Source organism: Ursus maritimus, unplaced genomic scaffold, assembly GCF_017311325.1.
Source record: "Ursus maritimus isolate PB19 unplaced genomic scaffold, ASM1731132v1 scaffold_1, whole genome shotgun sequence".
Classification (NCBI taxonomy): domain Eukaryota; kingdom Metazoa; phylum Chordata; class Mammalia; order Carnivora; family Ursidae; genus Ursus; species Ursus maritimus.
This window is the reverse complement of record NW_024423343.1, coordinates 79506938-79525579: the sequence shown is the minus strand read 5'-3', so window position 1 is coordinate 79525579 and position 18642 is coordinate 79506938. Positions and strand designations below refer to the sequence as shown.

The window sequence follows — 18642 nt, the reverse complement described above, 5'->3', positions numbered from 1 at the left end:
CTGGAGTAATGACAAACGTGATCTCCAACTTCAAAAAGGTAATCGACCCTGAGAATTCTATAATGCTTTGCTCTCCAACCTCAGTTAGGACTATTTCGCAACTTTTCATCATGCCTCCTGCACTTTAAGCTGAAAACTTGCTTCATAATTTGTGGAAATTAGAGCTCTCACTGGAAATACCATCACCCTGCAGTGTCTAGTTCTACAAACTCAACTGCTTCTGCTTGCGCTTTCTTCTTCCTGCCTGCCTCAATCTGGCTTCTGCTGAAATGGCTATCAAGGAGATAGATTCTCTCTCCATGATGCCACATCCAATGGCTCCTTATTTTTTTGCTCTTCAATTTATTGATGTCTCCATAGGATTCAATACTGTTCCTATCTCCCTTTTGTAGAACACTCATGTATGACATCTTTCTCAGTTTTTATCTCATCTCTCTGGCTGCGACTTTTTCATCCCTTTTCCTGGCTCTCACTCCTCCACTTGCTAAATTTCTTCTCTGTCCACTCTCTGTTTGGATGCTTTCATTCATTTCCATGGCCTTAAATATCATTTATGGGCTGATAATTCCAAATTTATATCTGCAGCATTGCCTATACCTCCAAACTTCGATCACATCCAATTGCTTACTTTACGTCTCCATTTAGATGTCTTGCAGGCATCTGAAATTTAACGTTTTCAAAATTGAGTTCTTTCATTATTCATCTCTTTACTTCCTTCTCTATAATATACTCCCTCTAAATCTTCCCCATCTCAACAAATGACACTACCTTTGCACATTTGCTTAAGAAAAAAGTAGGAGTCATCCAATCCATCAGCAATTCCTGTTGATTCTTCTTCCAAAGTATATCTTGAGTCTGTCCACTTCTTTCCATATTAGTTCACAGTACCATAATCTCTTGCCTGACTTACTGCAACACCTTTCTCACTAGTCTCTCTGCTTTCTTTGTTAATTTCTTGCAACCTGTTCTCCATATAAAAACAAGAATAATCTTTAAGGGCCTTAGTTAGAACATATAACTTCCTTACTTAAAAACCTCCAATGGCTTGATACTTACTTTGAATAAAATCCAACGACCTTACTTTGGCCTACTGTTGTCTGGTGCTTGTATTCTTCTCTCTCCTTATTCATGCCACTGTATTCATAGCCACAAGAACCCCCTTTCAATTTCTGGAACACATCATAGGCTTCATATATACTGTTCCTCCTTAACTAGCTCCATTCATGGCTATCTCCTTTTCATCTTGTGGGTTCAGCTTAATGCCACTTCCTTAGTAAGTCCTTCCTGAGTCATTCTCTCTAAATAGTGTCATTTTCCTCTCAAATTCCACCACTCTTCTTTATCTCGGCACCCTGTCTTTTATAAATAATCCTTCCCATTTCATAATTACTTGTTTACTTGCTATTTTTCTGTCTTCCTTATGATACTATAAGCTCAATGAGGGCAGAGACAATATCCATTTCCTTTATTGCTATACAACTGATACCTAGGACAATCCTGCAGCTAATAACTACTTGTTGAATAGATGAATACCATAGATAAAGATGGATAATGTAATGAAAATGAATGATTCTTATGCAGGTTTGCATTATAGAAAATTTTAGGACAACAGCATCAAAGCTTTATTCAAGATTAAGCACTTGTCAAAATGGATGGAAAGTACTACTTTTGAGGGAGGATCTTAGGTATATAGTCTATTTTCTACTCCAGTGCCTCTCAAGTTATCTATGGTGAATTCCCAACCTATGAGACTTTTATAAAATGCAATAAAATTGAATTACCAAAAACATGAAATAAAAACAAAAACAAAATATAAGCCCAATTTTTTTTTATTAACTTTAACAGACTTAACATCATTCTGTTAAGTTTCTACTTTTTTTTTTTAATGAGAGGGAGGGAGAGAGGGGAGGGGGGTAGGAAGAGAGAGCATCTTAAGCAGGCTCCATGCTCAGTGTGGAGCCCGACCCTGGGCTCTATCTCCTGACCCTGAGATCATGAACCTGAGATCATGACTTCAGCCCAAATCAAGAGTCAGCCACTTAACCAGCTGAGCCACCCAGGTGCCCCTCTACAGAACTTTTTATCGGTTGTTGTCTATGCTAATCTTATTACAGATCATTAACAAAGTTTGAGACCAACGTTGGTTTGAGAACTGCACTTTTGAGTAGTGTTGTTTTACTCCAACTTGAATGAATGGCTGAGGTCATTGGGATTGATTTACTCACTGTATCTCAAAGCTGAATCTGTTCTGTTATAGAAAGAAGAGTTGAAAACTATTAGAAATAAAACAAAACTAAGAAATAGAAGTTGTAAAGTTTATAAAACAGTTGAAGAATTTAGAAGTAAAATAGAAAACTATTAGAAATTAAAGTTCTAAAATTGTAGAAATTAAACAGAAAACTAAGTCTCTGTGGTCACGAATACAAATTGGAGGGTGGGAAAATACCTTCCCCAAGTACCTTGACTGGATTTTGAAGGAGGTGAGAATGAGAGAAAACTCAAATAATACCCTTGGGATGTTCCACAGGAAACAACTGGTTGTTATTTCTATTACTAGTTGGGTTAATACAGCCTTTTTATCAAAGTGCTAGACATATTATTTTTACCACAGCTAGTTTCTCCTAACTCATTTATCTGCCCTAAAATATTCTGCCTTAATGTTTTGTCCCTCATCCATTCCCACATCCTTATTCTTCTCATTACATCTCTCCCCCCACTCCACCATTGGCGTAGTGCAATGCTATGATTAGACCTAAGTAAAAAGGGAGGAATAAGAGTAGCAAAAGCTAGGATAGAGGGAATTTAATTCCCACCTTGAGCATTTGGGGAGAGGAGAATGTTCATGAAAGATATGCTATTATTTGCCTTCCTTTGACTTACCACATTACCAAGTTTTTCCCCATGTATAAGAAATTCATTACTTATGTCACTTCAGAAATATGTTATTTGAAATTTGAACACAGGAGTAGACTTTTATAGTATCTTTATAGTATACTTTTATATACTTGCACAAATGTATACTTTTATAGTGTGTAGAAAGCAGCAGAAATTTTTAAATCCTTCATCTAAGGGAAATCCAACATCCTTCATACTCCAAAGGAATTTAGTCATCTTTCTGAAGATGAAGGAGAGAGATCTGGCATATCTATACTTATATGTGGCTGTTGGTATGTCCAAAAGCAGGTGAATACCTTACAGTGAATTTCTTCACAATATATGGCATACCATCCAATATCAAAGGCAAGTTCAAATTTGGCCTAATTCAATTCCAGCTCTATTTCAGAGGTGAAGCTTTAAACTTAATCCATAACTTTTTGAGCCATACGAGTTCCTAGCAAAAGAAGTCATCCTTTATTTTGGAAGCAGTCTTTAACACTTGTTTACCTCTGTCTCCTCATCTAGCCAACACCCACTTGAATTTCTAGATTAAACTGGCCTCTCAAGATTCTTCCAGGTGGGAAAGACTTGCAGTTCAATTGAACTTCTTGTCAGAACTCTGGACCTGAAATTCTAGCATTGTAGTGGCTATAAGACTGAGTCTCAGGTATGGGGATTGAGTGATGTTAGCTAAAGGTGTTTGACACGTAATTGTCTAATGCTCTGGCAGACCAGAGTTCCTTTCATGTTTCCTTTCCCTTTCTTCTTCCTCCTTCCTAAACTCAGCTTGTACTGCTTGTACTGTTAGAGAGATGTTGGATTTGTAGATGAAGAGAAAGTGATTCTAGAATAGGAAAGAAAGAGGTGCAGTAGGGTTAGCTGCAGCTACCTCTGTCTTCTTTTTAAGCTTTGGAATTCCAGTGGGAATTAGTCACATACTCTCATGTCTTATTAGGTTAAATTATTTTTGAATTTTTAAAAATATACACAGGATGGGGGATTTTAGGAAGAAAATAGGTAACTACTGCTACTGGATATTAATAACTTCTCCTATGGGGTTAAACTCTCTATAAGAGTAGTTTAGTGCGGACTTCAACTTGTTGCTCCCCTTTCATAGTACAGAAAAATGATTTCCTTCTTCTCTTACATTCTTTTACTGGCAAATTTAGGTGGTAAAATAAGGAATATATTTTTGAGTTTTGGTCCTACCACTGGTTATTCCAGTTATTCCACTTGCTCTGGTTTCACAATTCAAGAAATATGGAAGTGATGCAGAGATAAGACAACAGTGAGGCCCGATCCAGGGTATAACTGACATCAAATTCCTGAGTGAACTAAATACACGCTTCCATTTCAGAAACATTAGTGGCAACTTTTAATGCAACTAGAGAATGGATGAGGGTTTATATCTATTCCTCTGACCAGCTCATAAAGTCCAGAGAATTACATAATATGAGATCATTTAGATACCCTGAACAACTTGGGACTTTTCTTAACTGTTGCACAATATCAGTCAAATTCTGAGCACCACAACTTGAGAACTGGAAATCTTGGAGAGAGTTTAAAGAGTCACAGTAATTACTAATAACCTTGACAAGTTGTAGAAATGGGCAGATAATTACAGGATGAACTTAATAGACAGAAATATAGAGTAATTTAGAGGAAAAGAAAAATAAAACACTATAAATACAAGGGAGAAGGCTTGGCTTTGTGGGAAAAATGTGGGAATCAGTAAACCACCAGTAAAACATGAGTTAGACATACGGTACAGTTGGTTTATTATTTTTTATTAATAAAAATCAAAAATTTGTATCTAAGAAAAATGCAGTAATCCCCTAGTCATCTATACAATTATTTAGTAACCCACCTATCACATGCTAGATTCTTTTGAATGCTGGCATAAAATGGAGAATATATAGGATCCCTACCTTCACGGAGCTCGCTGAAGTGTGGTAAATGAGAAAGCTATTACCCTTGACACTGTGGTTAGTTCGTATTCTGCAGCCAACTTCAAGTACAGCAAATACTGTTGGTTCCTTGAGGTAGGGATCCTATTTTCACATTTGGTATCCCATTCTGTGCCTAGCACAGCACCTTGTAAACAAAATCACCTTGCATTAAGAGGTAAAAATAAGCCCCCAAAGAACTAAAATTTGAAAAAGTAAACACTTGTCTGACCATCAAATATGTCGATCGAAATCTGCAGGTTTTCTCTTTGGCACGTACTATTTGCGAACCCATTACGTGGAGAACAGTTCTCAACACAATGCTTTGTGTATAAAAGGGATGGTAGGAATGGACTCAAATTGCACACCGTGATAATTGCCATGGACATCCTGACCGGGTGACAGCCCATCCTCCGCGAGTTTTTTCCCTTTTCTCTTTTAGCCGAAAGACAAAACGCTTAAGCAGCGGCTACAAGGGTGGGACGCGGAGCTAAGGCTCGGGGCACAGACACCACCAGCTCGCGCACACCGAGCTCGCTAGGGCAGCTTCGCGGGCGCGGCGGACAGGCTCACACCCCCCAGGCTTCCCGGCACCCGGAGTCTCCGTGCGGACGAGGCGTCCCCCCAGAGGAAAGACAGGGCGCCGCAGACGCCCCTCGGAGTCGCTGGCCACCCGCCCCGCCTCAGGCTCCTGTTCCTCTTAGGTTCCCATTGATCAGGCGGGTGTACGTTCCAGAGAGGCCAGTGGGGCTCAATTAGAAAACCAGGCGCCCCACGACCCCGACCGCATCTAATCACCCACCCACTCGAGCCCCACAGCCCAGCAGGCCAAGCAGGCCGGACGCCGAGGCCTCGCGGTAACGAGTCTCCGTCCGCCCCGCCTCCTCGCCCTCCAGCCGGCCCCGCCCTCGCACTCACCCCTCCCCCGCTCCCGCCTCGCTTCCCCGACAATCTCCTCGCGCTCCCGGCCCGGCACGCGCGCTGCGCCCGGCCGCTGCCGCCGCTGCCGCCGCCGCCGCCGCGGCGGAGCGTTTCTCCGCGGTGCCTGGCTTCCAGCTTCGGGCCGGAACCGGAAGTCTGGGGGGCGGGGCCGGCGGAGGCCAGGGGACCGAAAACGCGGCCGAGCCCGGAGCCCGGAGCCGGAGCCAGAGCCTGGACCAGAACTTGGCCGCCGCTTGCACGGCTGCTGCCGCCGCCGCCCGCTGCTCTTTCCCCGCGCGGCAGCTGCCTCGACCGCCACGGCCGCGAGTTCGGCCGCCAGTGGTCCGCGGACTTTGGGTGTCCGGGTTGAAGGTCGGTCCGGACGTCGGACCCAGCTCGGTTCCCGAACTGTCCGGGCGGCAGCGGACGCCACCGCCGCCGCCTCCTCGTCGCCTCAGCCTGGCGTTTTGTTCCGAGAGACCCGAGAGGCGAGCGGAGCTGACAGTGATTTTGACAGTGATTTAAACCCGCTTTTGTTGTTGTTGGCTTTTCGTTGTTTGGTTTTGTGTGTTGTGCGTGTGTGTGGCGGTTTTTCCCCCGTGGTGCATTTTTTTTTTTTTATTGTTGTGCTCTCCCCCCCCCTTTTTTTTTCTTTTTCTTAACCCCGTGAACGTTTTTTTGGTCGGGGCTTCCGAATATGTTTTATGACGGTTGATTTTACACCAGGAGGTTTGTCTCCGAGGAAGACCCAGGGAACTGGATATCTAGCGAGAACTTCCTACGGATTCCCCGGCGCCTCGGGAAAATGGGAGCTGCTGCAAAGTTGGCGTTTGCCGTCTTTCTTATCTCCTGTTCTTCAGGTAGGTGCATGGAGCGCGGCGCGGCGGGGCTGCTGCTGCTGCTGCTGCTGCCGCTGCCGCCGCTGCTGGCGGCCGCGGTTGTTGTTGGCCGCGGTTGTTGTTGGGTCGGCGAGCTTCAGTGGAGCCCGGGGAGGTTTTCCCGGACCCGGAGCCCCTCGGCTGCGACCCCCCAGGTCTGATTGTGATCTGGAAATCTCCATGAATTTTTCTCGTTTTGAGTTAGGTTGGCGAACTGATAAGAGTGACTGCTCTGTTGTGGAAGTGAGAAAGTCATGGTTTGTGGCCATAACATTGGATGACAGCGCTGGTTGGGTTGCAGTTAAGCCACATATACCACAAGTGACAATCCATGCAAAGGTTTGAGACCCGAAAGGCGTTTTCCAAAATGTCATTTAGTGTGGCATCTCCAAAATAAGGGTGTTTTATTTTAATCGTCTTTTAATTAGTGCTTCACCAGTGACTATCACGACAGAGATCTAGCCAGTTGTTACTTAATTTTGACCGTGAGAAACAATGCATCATATCAGCAATTTCATCTGGGTCTCCCCTTACGTTTTCTTCAACTTCAGTGTCCAGCAGTGTTAAAAATAGTTGTAGTTGTTGTTGTTGGAGTATTAACAATAATCCAGTGCAGAAGAGGTATGCCGCTGTGTGTTGGTAATGTGCTGGCTTTCAACCACCATTTATGTGCTCTTTTCTGGCATAGATTTTGCTTACCTACGGAATACTTATTTTAAACGCGTTGTATTGAAGCATTGTTTTTGGTTTAGAGCAGCCATTTGAGATTGTTCATACTGTCAAATACATTATAATCATAAAATAGGTTTTGGCCCAAGGTTGAAAGAATAATTTGGTCCTTTTATATTTGAAATTTGATTTTGTGAGAACGTTCTATGCTTGCAACCAGTGGTTGGAAAACTATCTAGTCTTTTGTATTTGAAATTCCGTAAATGAATACAACCTAGCTCAAAGGTGTGCAAATGTACGTAACAGGAGAGTTAGTTTGATATATGAAACAATTTTAAAGTCGCAATGGATCTATTTATCATAAAATTCAATATTCAGTTACTAGGTTGTGAGAGAGAATTAAGGGGGTGAACGAATTGACAGGTTTCATGGCTATGTCTTTATCTCCTTTGCTACAGGGAAATTAGAGGGTGTTAGTCTTTTCTTTGTGTACCTCTGTGGTGTGTGTGTGTGTGTGTGTGTGTCCATCCTCCCAGCCCCCTCTTTTAATAGAATCTTTTGTAATGTATAGAATTTTGCTGAACGGTACATTTCCTTGTGGTTAATAAATGGATAAAGTCTAGTCTTATGTCTGTAGTGGTATTGATCAGTTCCGGGTGGGCTAAATGTGTTGTGAAATGGCGATCATTGCCAGAGATTAACCAAAGAATCATGTCTGTTTAAATGGAAGAAGGAACATGCTTAAGGCAGGCTGACAGTTCTTTTTGTGCACGGTTTGGGGAGGAAGATAAACAATGGTGTCTCTGAAATGAATGAATACCTTGATAACATTAAACCTCTTGCTTTTGTGACATGACTTAACTGTGTAGTTTTTATTTTTCCTGTAGTACTCTCTCTCCTGTGTTCCTGTATGTTCTGGTTGGTGAACTCCTCTTGTTCAAATCCCTTTCTCTGATCTCCTGCCCTTGAGGAGGAGGGGCATCATGGCCACTGACCAAGGAATTGTGGACATTATTCCCTCCCAAACCCACCTGAGTCACACTAATTGGTGAAGGAGGTTATTCTTGAGCAGTCTCAAGGTATTACTTCTGGAAAAGCAGGCTGTCGCTACAGATCTTACAGCTTCCTGTGCTTGGTTTAGAAGTAAAAAGAATGGAGCATTAGTTTTTTGTAGGATTACTTTCAGTGGGCCAGGAGGTTAATAGCTAAAATTTTGAAACACAGTAATTTTTATTGCTACAGAGCATATAGATATATATAGCAGAATTACATAAAACTGGTAATAAATATTGTTGCATAGTTTTTTTCAAATAATTCCTAGTTGAACTAAAATATAATTCTATTGAAGATAATTGAAATCATCTTAAAAGACTTTAATCCATGTTTATGTGTGAAGATTTTTAGTACTTAAAATATCTGATTTTTAAAAAGGCTTTTGTTATGAATCAAATGTACTCTAAAAGATTATGATGTTTCTTTTCCTAATTGATTTTTCTATGTAATATGTAATCTGGCATGCTGGAAGTATGAGGATGGCTGTTTTTATGAGAATTTAAAAATTTCTCAAGTTGTTTTTTGTTTCTGGATATTTGATTTTTTTTAAGCAAATTAAAAATAGTAGTAAAGAGCTGTTGTATTTCAGGTTTTTAGGATGGATGTTTACTGTTAGTATTTTGCAGACTTTGATTTTTCTGTTTCCATCCCATGGTATGTATACTGGAGACTGATTTTGCAGACTGTTCCTGTAGGATATGGCCAAGTATGTAATTTCTTAATGTAATTCTAGGGGAAACATTTTTGAGTTTTGCTCTCATCCTCGAATACCTTCAGATTCCTTTTGTATTTGAATTTTTTCATTCTTCTTATCCTTCCTTAGATTCTGTTTCAAAACACAGATGTATTTCTTAGGGTTTTTTTGTTTGTTTTTAAAGCATTGTAGTTAATTTGTATCTTTCTTCACCATTTGTAAACTGAGTTTAATACTTGCTCTAATACTTAGGTTTATCTTACCTAGAATGATGCAGCTATTGTGGTATTTGAGTTGCACTGAATAAGTTGAGAATTTGTTTGAATTTCTGTGGGAACTGGAGCAGTCTGGTCCATATATTCGATGAAATAAGAAATGGAAATAAAGTAATTATGTGCATTTCCTTTACTTCAGCTAGGCAATAGTGTGTGTGTGTTTGTGTGTGTGCGTGTGTGTGCGCACACGCCTGTGTATGTTTCTGTGAGTGAGTATATGTGCTGTTGGAGGGAGAATTGGCAGTAGAGTGAATCTTCTGGGACTCGGCTGAACTTTGGCTAACAAGTGATAGATATTAAATGCTTTGTTTTCTACAGGCAGAATCTCTTAAATGTAGTTTGTGATCAAATTCAAATACAATATATTAGAACATCAAAACCAGAAGAGAAAACAAACGCCCTCCCGCACCAATTCTTGTTGAAATTTTTTCTATTCATAAGCCAGTAGTTCTCAAGCTTGGGTGTCTTTTGCTCCCTCCCCTGCACCTCTCCCCCAGGGGACATTTGAAGACATTTTTCGTTGTCACAACTGTGGGGGATGGTATGCTACTTGCATCTAGTGCATAAAGGGCAGGGATGCTGCTAATCATCCCGTAATGCACAGGAGAGCCTTCCAGAGTGAACACTTATCTGGCTCAAAATGTCAATAGTGTTGAGGTTGAGAAGCTTTGTTTTAAACTCTTCATTTTTAAAAGTATTAGTATATTAGTAAAAGGGTCGTGCTTCCCACTCCCACAGTCAGTCATCCAGATTTTACAAGGATATGCTATTGATCTTCAGGTGACTTTATACTGAGAGCTTTCATCTTTTCATTATCTTTTAAAATTAGAATGATTATGTTAGAAAAACAGACTAAAGGTGTATACATTATTTCATCTTATTATAGTTTAATAAAAATATTTTACTGAGTTATGAATAAACTCTCCATACCCATTGCTTTGCTATAATGGAGAGCCCATGAAGACTCTATATTCCTGAATAGGATGAATAATTGGTCAAAGTATCAGGTTTAATTATATTTGCTTTTGATCCAGTAGTCTCTTTGCTGTGATAATCATCTTTAAGGATATTTCCTTTTATCCTTATTAAAATCACTGTCTGGACTGTGTGGTGGCAGCTGGGTTGTGTGTGTGTGTGAGAGAGAGAGAGATTAACATGGTGCAGGAAAGTTTTGTAAGTTTCATATGAAATATGTACACTATTACATGTGTCTGAAAGGTTGCAAAGTATGAATTCAGGGTCTTTTTTTTTTTTAAAGGATATTTCTTCTCTTCTTCTTTTTAATGACTTTAATATGAAGAATGTTTTAAAGCGGTTTAATTACATAATTTTCTGGAGAATTATTGGCTGGGTTTTGGTTATCATTAGACTCATTTAGGCTATACTAATTAATATTCTATGATCTATGATAGACCCTTGTCCTTTTTAAGGTTAAAATTTGACCATAATTAATAAGTGCTTACCTTGTTTTGAACTCTAGTTTTAAGGAAGTGAACCAGAATTAAAGTGAAAAAGTGTAAGTAGCATTACACCATTGAAAGGAAAAATTCTGAAATCACTCCCACAAAAATATGCAAATAAGCCTCATACTATCTTTGTAACACACCTTCTCATACTCACATATCTCTGATACTACTGACATCTTCACCTTTTGGGTTCACTGTTTCATGAGAAGTAAAGCATAACTAAACCAAATGAGATTTTAGTAATCTGTAAACGTTCCTTTAGATTCTAAAACTATTTTTTTGCTTTTTTACTTTTGTAAGTAGTGTACTCTTATTTCTCATCTTTGGTGTCTCAAAAATCTGTGATTTATATTTGTCTTTTCATGCTCTCTTATGTTGCCACTTGTCCTGCATGGTTCCTCTTAGATATTAAGTCAGGTAAGGTTAGCAGTGTTTGATATTAGGGGCACTAGTACTAGTACTCTTTCACTTTTTATTCCATATTCTATAACTCATAATTTCTTCCATTCCCTTTCATTATGCTTCCCTTTCCACTTCATGCCTTCTTTGTTTATATTCTTTTTTCCTTCGGTACTTCCCTGTACTGCAGGCTGCTTGCTTATGGAACCTACTTGTTGCTTAGCATCAGGGGTGGCTCAAGAGGGTTCACACATGGTTTAAATGAAAACAGATTCAATTTAGAGTGTTCGAGAATTGACCAGATAGTCTTTTCCACTGTTCTTTCATTTGTTGGTTTCTGGACTACCACACACACACTTGGGAGTAGTTTTACTCTTTTGGAATCAAATGGCTTCAATTGTGGATTGCTCTTACTCCCTCCCCCACTACCTTTTTTTGGGGGGGGGAGGGGCAGAGGAAGAGAGAGAATCCTGTGTGGGACCCAACATAGGGCTCGATCTCATGACCCTGAGATCATGACCTGAGCCGAAATCAAGAGTTCAACACTTAACCCATTGAGCCACCCAGGTGCCCCACTGTTATAACTTTTTTAATATTTCGGTTTTCTTCAAATCTTTGCCGCTTTCAAAAAGTCTGTCTTTTGTTATTATTCATTCATCATCTCAGTTTAAGCCAAAATTTGACCAGACCAGAGAATATATTTATTGCCACAGCTGGGACCACATCAGACTTCCTCTGTGGTAGATTTAATTTTGTTAGGTTATAATAGTCATGTCTAGACAGAACATTGATTTCAAATTGACTATTGAACATGAAAGTTCCAGGAATAGTGTATAGAGGAAGGAGAAGGAGAAGTCAAGAAGGTAAGAAAACTACTGTAGATAGCAATTGACTTTCTGTCATTCTCCAACTGGATTTCTGTTAGTCACTTGCATATACCCAAATGCATCTAGTCGTCACATTTTGTTTAATTAAGGGTCTAAAGGAAATGTATTATCTCTGAGGTTGGATTTTTAAAAACTGTTAGACTAGTGGGCTTAAAAGAAAAAATTTGGAGGTTCTTATGGATACTGGGCAAGAATGTGATCCCAGTGGTCAGTGGACTTTGGTTCTGGTGTCAGCACTGCCACTGTCAGCTCATCTATTATTTTTCTTACCTGAATTATTGTAGTACTTTTCTAGTTAAGACTAGATCCCTGTCACTACTTCCTGTTCCAATCTGTCGACATATAACTTCCAGATTGACCTCATTAAAAAATAAATCTAAATATGTCACTCCTGCTTAAAACATTTCACTGTGAGTCACCTTTAGCATAAAATCTAAAGTCTTAGAATGGCATGTACTTAGAATGGTGCTTTATCATTTGGTTCCTGCTTGTGTTCTCTAACCTCTTGGTATAGTGGCTTAAGAGGATAGGCTTTGGAGTAAGACTTCCCCGTTTTACATCCTGGCTTCACAGTTTAACCTTGGGCAAATCACTTCACCTTTTGCGCTTCAGTTTTATCATCTACAAAATGGGGATATTAATAGTGACTACCTCAGAGAGTGGTTTGGAAGATTAAATATCACATAAATACTAGGTATTCAGCTGTGGCTCCTCCTTAGCATGAGTTCTATGTTCCAGCTATACAAACTTGACTTGTAGTTTTTTCAATGTGTCATCCTTATTGTATATCAGTATGGTACCTTTGTATAGGTTAGTTCTTCCTCCTTTACCTGGCTAACTCCTTGTTTTTAAGACTGAGAAGTATTACCTCTTTAGAAACAATTTTTCTGCCACCCAACCCAGATTGAGTTAGTTGCTTTGTATTCTAAACGACCTTGATTCCAGTAATTACTACAAATGTTTATTTACCTCTATACATGTTAGACCATGAGCTCTTTGAAGACATCTCTACCTACAGGTCCAGTCCTAGAACCTGGCACACAGTAGGTGCTGAGAAAATGTTTAGTGAATGGATAAAATGAATATTTTTCATTTCTGGGCCTGGGTTTTCCTTTTTTGTATTAAAGCAATAAAGTTGGATTAGATTATTTCTGAACTTTTTTCCTCTCTAAAAGCTTTATGATTCTATAATCTTAAGGTTAGAGTTTAATAATGACATTTTATTAAGAAAAAATGATTTTGCTGGTTGTTTTTAGGGTATCCTTAAGTTCTGTTCATTTTTTTTAAATGCTGTGTTTCTGATTCTTAGATTAAATCTTTTAATATAATTTGAATCACACAGATTTAGAAGGCATTTTAGAGATCTTCCAGTTCTGTTTGGTTTTTTGACCATAACCCACAGTAAGAAATACACATTGCATCATAACTCAGTTCCCATATAAAAAGAAGTTTTGTGAATTAACTCTTACTTTGTGTAAGATTTTTATTTATTTTTATCTTCTGTTTCACTAAAATTTTTTTTTATTGTGATCCATTAATTCAGTGATCAACTAATGGGTTCTAAACTCCTAAGAAATAGTGACCTATTTCAACAGTCCCTTATTCTCTCTACCCAGTTCTCTGAGAAGGAAGCTGCAAAGTAAACATGTGCAGTGAAAAGTATGTGTACTGAAAAATGTACTCATTATTTAATCTACAATAGAGAATGTGTACTTAGATACAGAATATAGGGAAAACTGGTCCCCAAGAGAGAACATGGACCTGCCCTGGCTGAGCTCTTCTCTCTTCTGGATTCTCTGGATAAATTAAGCACACAAAGGTGCTAAAACAAAATTAGATTGTAATTTTGAAGAGTTCAGATTTTTCTTAATTTAGAAAAGGCTTGCTGGAGGACATAGATCCTAATAATAGGGAAAAAAATGTCTTGGCAGTGGTTGAGAGGGATGTTCATCTTAATATGAAGGAAAAGGCACAAAACAGGATCCAGGAACACAGAGAGCGTTTGCCAGTAAACTAGACCATGGATGGAAGGCAAGTGGAGATGAAGGAATTTTGACTAAGTCTGAGGAAGAGATTTATATGATGAGAAGATGTTTATAATTGCTTGGAGACGTAAAACAATCTCATTTGAGGGGGTTAAATCAGAGGAAAAGGAATTAAAACTAAGAGAGATACAGATCTTGGTGTTTGTCCCAAATATATACATGTGGAATATAAGATAGAAGAGCAGTTTGAAGATTAAGGTAGAATGGTAGGCTACTAAATAAAATTGGTGAAGAAATATCAAACCAGAAGAAAATAGGAAGCATTTTCATAACTAAAGAAATTCTACAGGCAGATATGGATTTAGATTATAAGCATGAATGAAAATACAGACATAGATTTGGAAAAATAAGAGTACATAGAAAAGATGAGCACGTGTATTCTTTTACGGGGGCAGAGACACTACGATGGATATGTCTTCATTGTGAAGTTAAACAATTCTGAGCACTTGTGGTGTGGTATGTTGCTTGTGTTTAAATAATAGTCACATTATAGTAATCGCAGTTACTGCTCATACTGGCCATCCAGATTACATTCTTTGAAATCTATATAAGGCATTTTCCTCACAGTAAATTAATTATACTGTTGTATAGAAGTAGATTTAGAAACTTTTTTTGACTTGGTATATGTTATTCATGCCTGAATCCTAAACCTTTTCAATATTGTTCTTTTGGACTAGATGCAAGCACTTTTTTCTTTGGTTCACTATTTTCTTAGTAGCTATAGTCACATTGGGAATCATTTTATTCTCTAATTTGCCAAAGAAAATAAATGTAAAGTAATAATGTAATTATTAGAAGTTCCCATTAAGGAAGTGGTTGCTTTTTAAAACATTTAAAAAATGAACCATCTTTACGTATTGTTATAAAAGTAAGCCTATCCATATATAAAACTTGGAGGGAGGAGTTTCCTACTTATGATTAGTAACTTTGCAATATATATTTTATAGAAATGAAACCTTTATTAGGAAAAATCTTGGTCTTCACATCTTGATGATTATATGTGGTCTTCACATCTTTATGATTATACATGATAAATCAAGCTTCTTCCAAAGCATTATTTTAAGAGGAGGAGGCATGGGTAAATTATGAGATCTTGGCAAGTTTCTAAAACTCTAAGATTAATTTTTTAAATTTGTAAAGCAAGGTGTATTTAATGAAGTGATATGCCGTATAACACAGTAGCTGGTTCATAGTAGATGTTACATACATATATTCATTTGTAACCTATTTTAAGTCTCATTATTAACAATGTAGTGTGTAAAACATTTAAAAATATAGATTCAGTTCTTGGGAGATATTTTTAAATTTGCTGGTAAATTACTTATCAGTTAATATGAACTAATATTGTGAGTAAATGATTTAGTCATGATTTAAAATGATTTGCCAAAGAAAATATCAATATAGAGTGCCAAAAAGGAGCCAGGAAATATCTAGAACATTCAGATAAGATCTTTTTTTTTTTTTTAAACAGCGTTCTTTAAGGTCTCATTGTTGTAGAATGCATTAAAAGGAAACATTGTAGTGAATTCTCATTTCTATTTATTGGAATTTAAAATATTTTCTTAGTTTTACTTAAAACTTAAGTGTTTTAAAATTTTTCATGTAAAAGTAAAGTCTTGAAAGATCCTCAGGTCTGTTTTTGGGTAACACTACAAGCTTTGAAAACATAATCATTCAAGTTTTGAGATCAGTATTTTGAATGTGATATAATAATATCTTGAACTAAAACTTAAGAGTCTCAGTGAAATTCCTACTTTGCTACTTACTCTTCTTTGACCTTGGCAGTCACTGAGACCTCACTTTACTCAGCTTTAAATTAAAGAGAATGAAATAAGTATTCATTTATTAACAAATGTTGAACTACATGCTAGACACTACTAAGTGCTTGGGATGCAGCAATGAACAAGACAGATATGATTATGTGCTTATGGAGCTTATAGTCTTAAAGTCAGTAGCCAAATGAGTAAAATAATTACAGATAGTCATATGAGTTCTGACAGAAGCAAACAGGGTACTCACAGGATAGCTATTGGCCTCACATCCATACCACAAATCTCTAGTTACTTAGCTTATCTACATATTTATTATCTGCACTTTTCACTGCAGGAGTATAAGTTCTTAGAGGGGTGTGTCACCTTTATCACAATAGCATCAGGGGATAGCACAGTTTCTGGCACAAAGTAGAAACTCAGTAAATGCCTACTTGCCTGCCTGAAGAAGTGAATCCAGGCTTGTGACTGGAGAGATAGACAGGGACCAGATCATGCAGGGCTTTGATCTAATGTGGGAAGGAGTGAGAATAAAATTCAAAGGGCAGTGGGAAAGCTAAGAGTTAAGGAGGAGCTAGATCTGGGTTATATGTTGAGATCACTTGGGCAGCTATCTGGAGAATATATTGGAGGTATGTAGGAGTGAAGAGGTGAGAGTAGGAGACTGTTATATCAACCTAAACTGAACTAGAGAGATTCTCCAAGACCCCTTCTAGCTTTGAACATTCTCTGTATTCTAAAGCTTGCCTACACTTAATCTTCCTCTCAGATTTTCATAGTCACCCCATATTTGTCCTACTTATTATTTCTTAAAAAGAGATGGATAGGCTTATTGTGTACCTGAAAACTTGGAATACCACATCTCAAAAAAAAAAAAAAACCAAAAAAAGGAGATAATAAAACACAGACCAGAGTTTATTGAATTTTTGTGGCAAGTTCCTATATTTAGATTTTGTGCATTTGCTAATTTATATTCTTATTTACTAAGCATTCCTATTTCTCTGTGAAACTTTGACTTTGCTTCTTTTCAATATGCCTGTTTTCTCACAAGATCATCTCTTTATTTTAAACATGTAATGTATTGTTGGTGTGGTTGAAAATTCAGAAGTAGAAACAGCATATTTTGTATCTTAATTCTTAGGAATTTGATACTTTACAGGTTATCAAGGTCTTAAAGGCTGAAAGGATAAATAGTTAATACTATGGGTTCTTATTTTTACTCAGGGCTATAGCCTCTAACTCTAAGTAGTCAGCTTGAATATTTTTATCTGTGAAAGATTTCAAGCCTGTACTGTTGGTAGGAGGGGGAGGTGGTGCTTGGCACAGGGAAATCAACTCTATATTGGCAGAAGTTCAGCAGCATCATCTCTGACTAGGAAAAACTGTATTATTACATAGAGATAAAGCCAGAAGAGACATTAAACTGTACTGAATTTAAAAATATAATGGTGGCTGCCTCTTTTCATTTGGTGTCTCTCATTATGGAAGCAGGTAAAGATAACTGTTTTTGGTAAGCCACCTTCAATAAAGAAGTGCAGTTTCATCCTGTAAATATGATAGGCCATTTTATTTCTTATTACCATAAGTAAAGTAGTTCTAGAAAAATAACTGGTTTGCTAGGTTTTGTGTTCATTGGTACTAGAGTTTCATACTACATTATTTATGAATAGAATTTGCTAATTGTTTTTATTTAAGCTAAGACTTGAAATTACTTGTGCAGGTACACTTTAAAATGATATGGGGAGAAATGAAAAGTCAAAGTTAAAAGAGAATGATAAATAATGAATAAGGGCAGTTGTGAGATATTAACTTATGCAAGATAGGCAGGGTAATAGTAAAGCAATTTGATTAGTAGGCATTCAGAAGTAGGATAAAACACCTTTCTTTGTGACTGGGAAAATGATTAAATAGCTACTGATCATCCTTTTATTCTGCATAAATGTTACATAACAAATCTTACCGGCTGACCTTTTTTTATTCTCTTATTTCTTTAGAGATACATAGACCTGGTTTGGGTGTTGAATTAGGAAATTCATTGCTAATTGTTTGTTAAAATGTAAATAGAGATTGTCTACTGGCTGAGAGGGCTAGAAGTAATAGAAATGATTAAATTAGGAGGCTTTAATTGCTGAGAGGACCTAACAGACTGTCAGGTACAACTACCTCTATCGGAATGATTTTTATGAGGAATGAGCTACTCAAGCTGATCCTCACTTCAGAAAGATGGAGTAAAATTAAAAGGTTAGGGTCAGAGAAGAAGAGTGTTGGTTATACTTTTTTCTTTTTGAATCAGTGAAGGGTGGTTTTGATCTTTTATCCGCAGATCTTACCTTTCACTATTGTAGCCAGAGAATAGCTCCACATCAAGAATTGTAATTCCTAGTTAGCAACATATATTTAGCAGTTTTGATTAAACAGTATTTTTAAAGTAATAGTCTTGTTTCTGTGATAGGGAAAGATATCAGCTCACTAAGCCAGAGAGCAGAAGAAATTAGAAGAGCCTAGTCTATTACAGAGTATAGAATTTTCTTCCATTGGAATCTGTTGTTGGCCACTAAGAGCTAGTTAATAGCAATAAAAGCTAATCTTGTTGGTACAAATGTAGCTGTTGGTTAGAAAGAATGATTTTCTCAAAAACAAACAAATAGCAGTAAGAAGGTCCTTCATCTCAAATTCAGTGAAGGTAATTAATTATGCAGTTTCTTGGACTGGTATACTAGAAAGAGCAGACATTCTGTAGGGAGAAAACTTGGGTGTTGGGCC

The 18642-nt window shown here is 37.9% G+C and overlaps 1 protein-coding gene across 1 annotated transcript in view; it reads left to right on the top strand.

Moving 5' to 3' along the window:
• The first annotated feature begins 5851 nt into the window (after nucleotides 1-5851).
• Nucleotides 5852-18642, top strand: part of ACVR2A (activin A receptor type 2A) — an 83800-nt gene continuing 71009 nt past the window's right edge. The window contains exons 1-2 of the mRNA XM_040645157.1: nucleotides 5852-6232; nucleotides 6471-6604. Of these exons, the coding sequence (XP_040501091.1) occupies nucleotides 6550-6604 (55 nt within the window). The 5' untranslated portion in view covers nucleotides 5852-6232; nucleotides 6471-6549. The remainder of the gene's footprint in view (nucleotides 6233-6470; nucleotides 6605-18642) is intronic.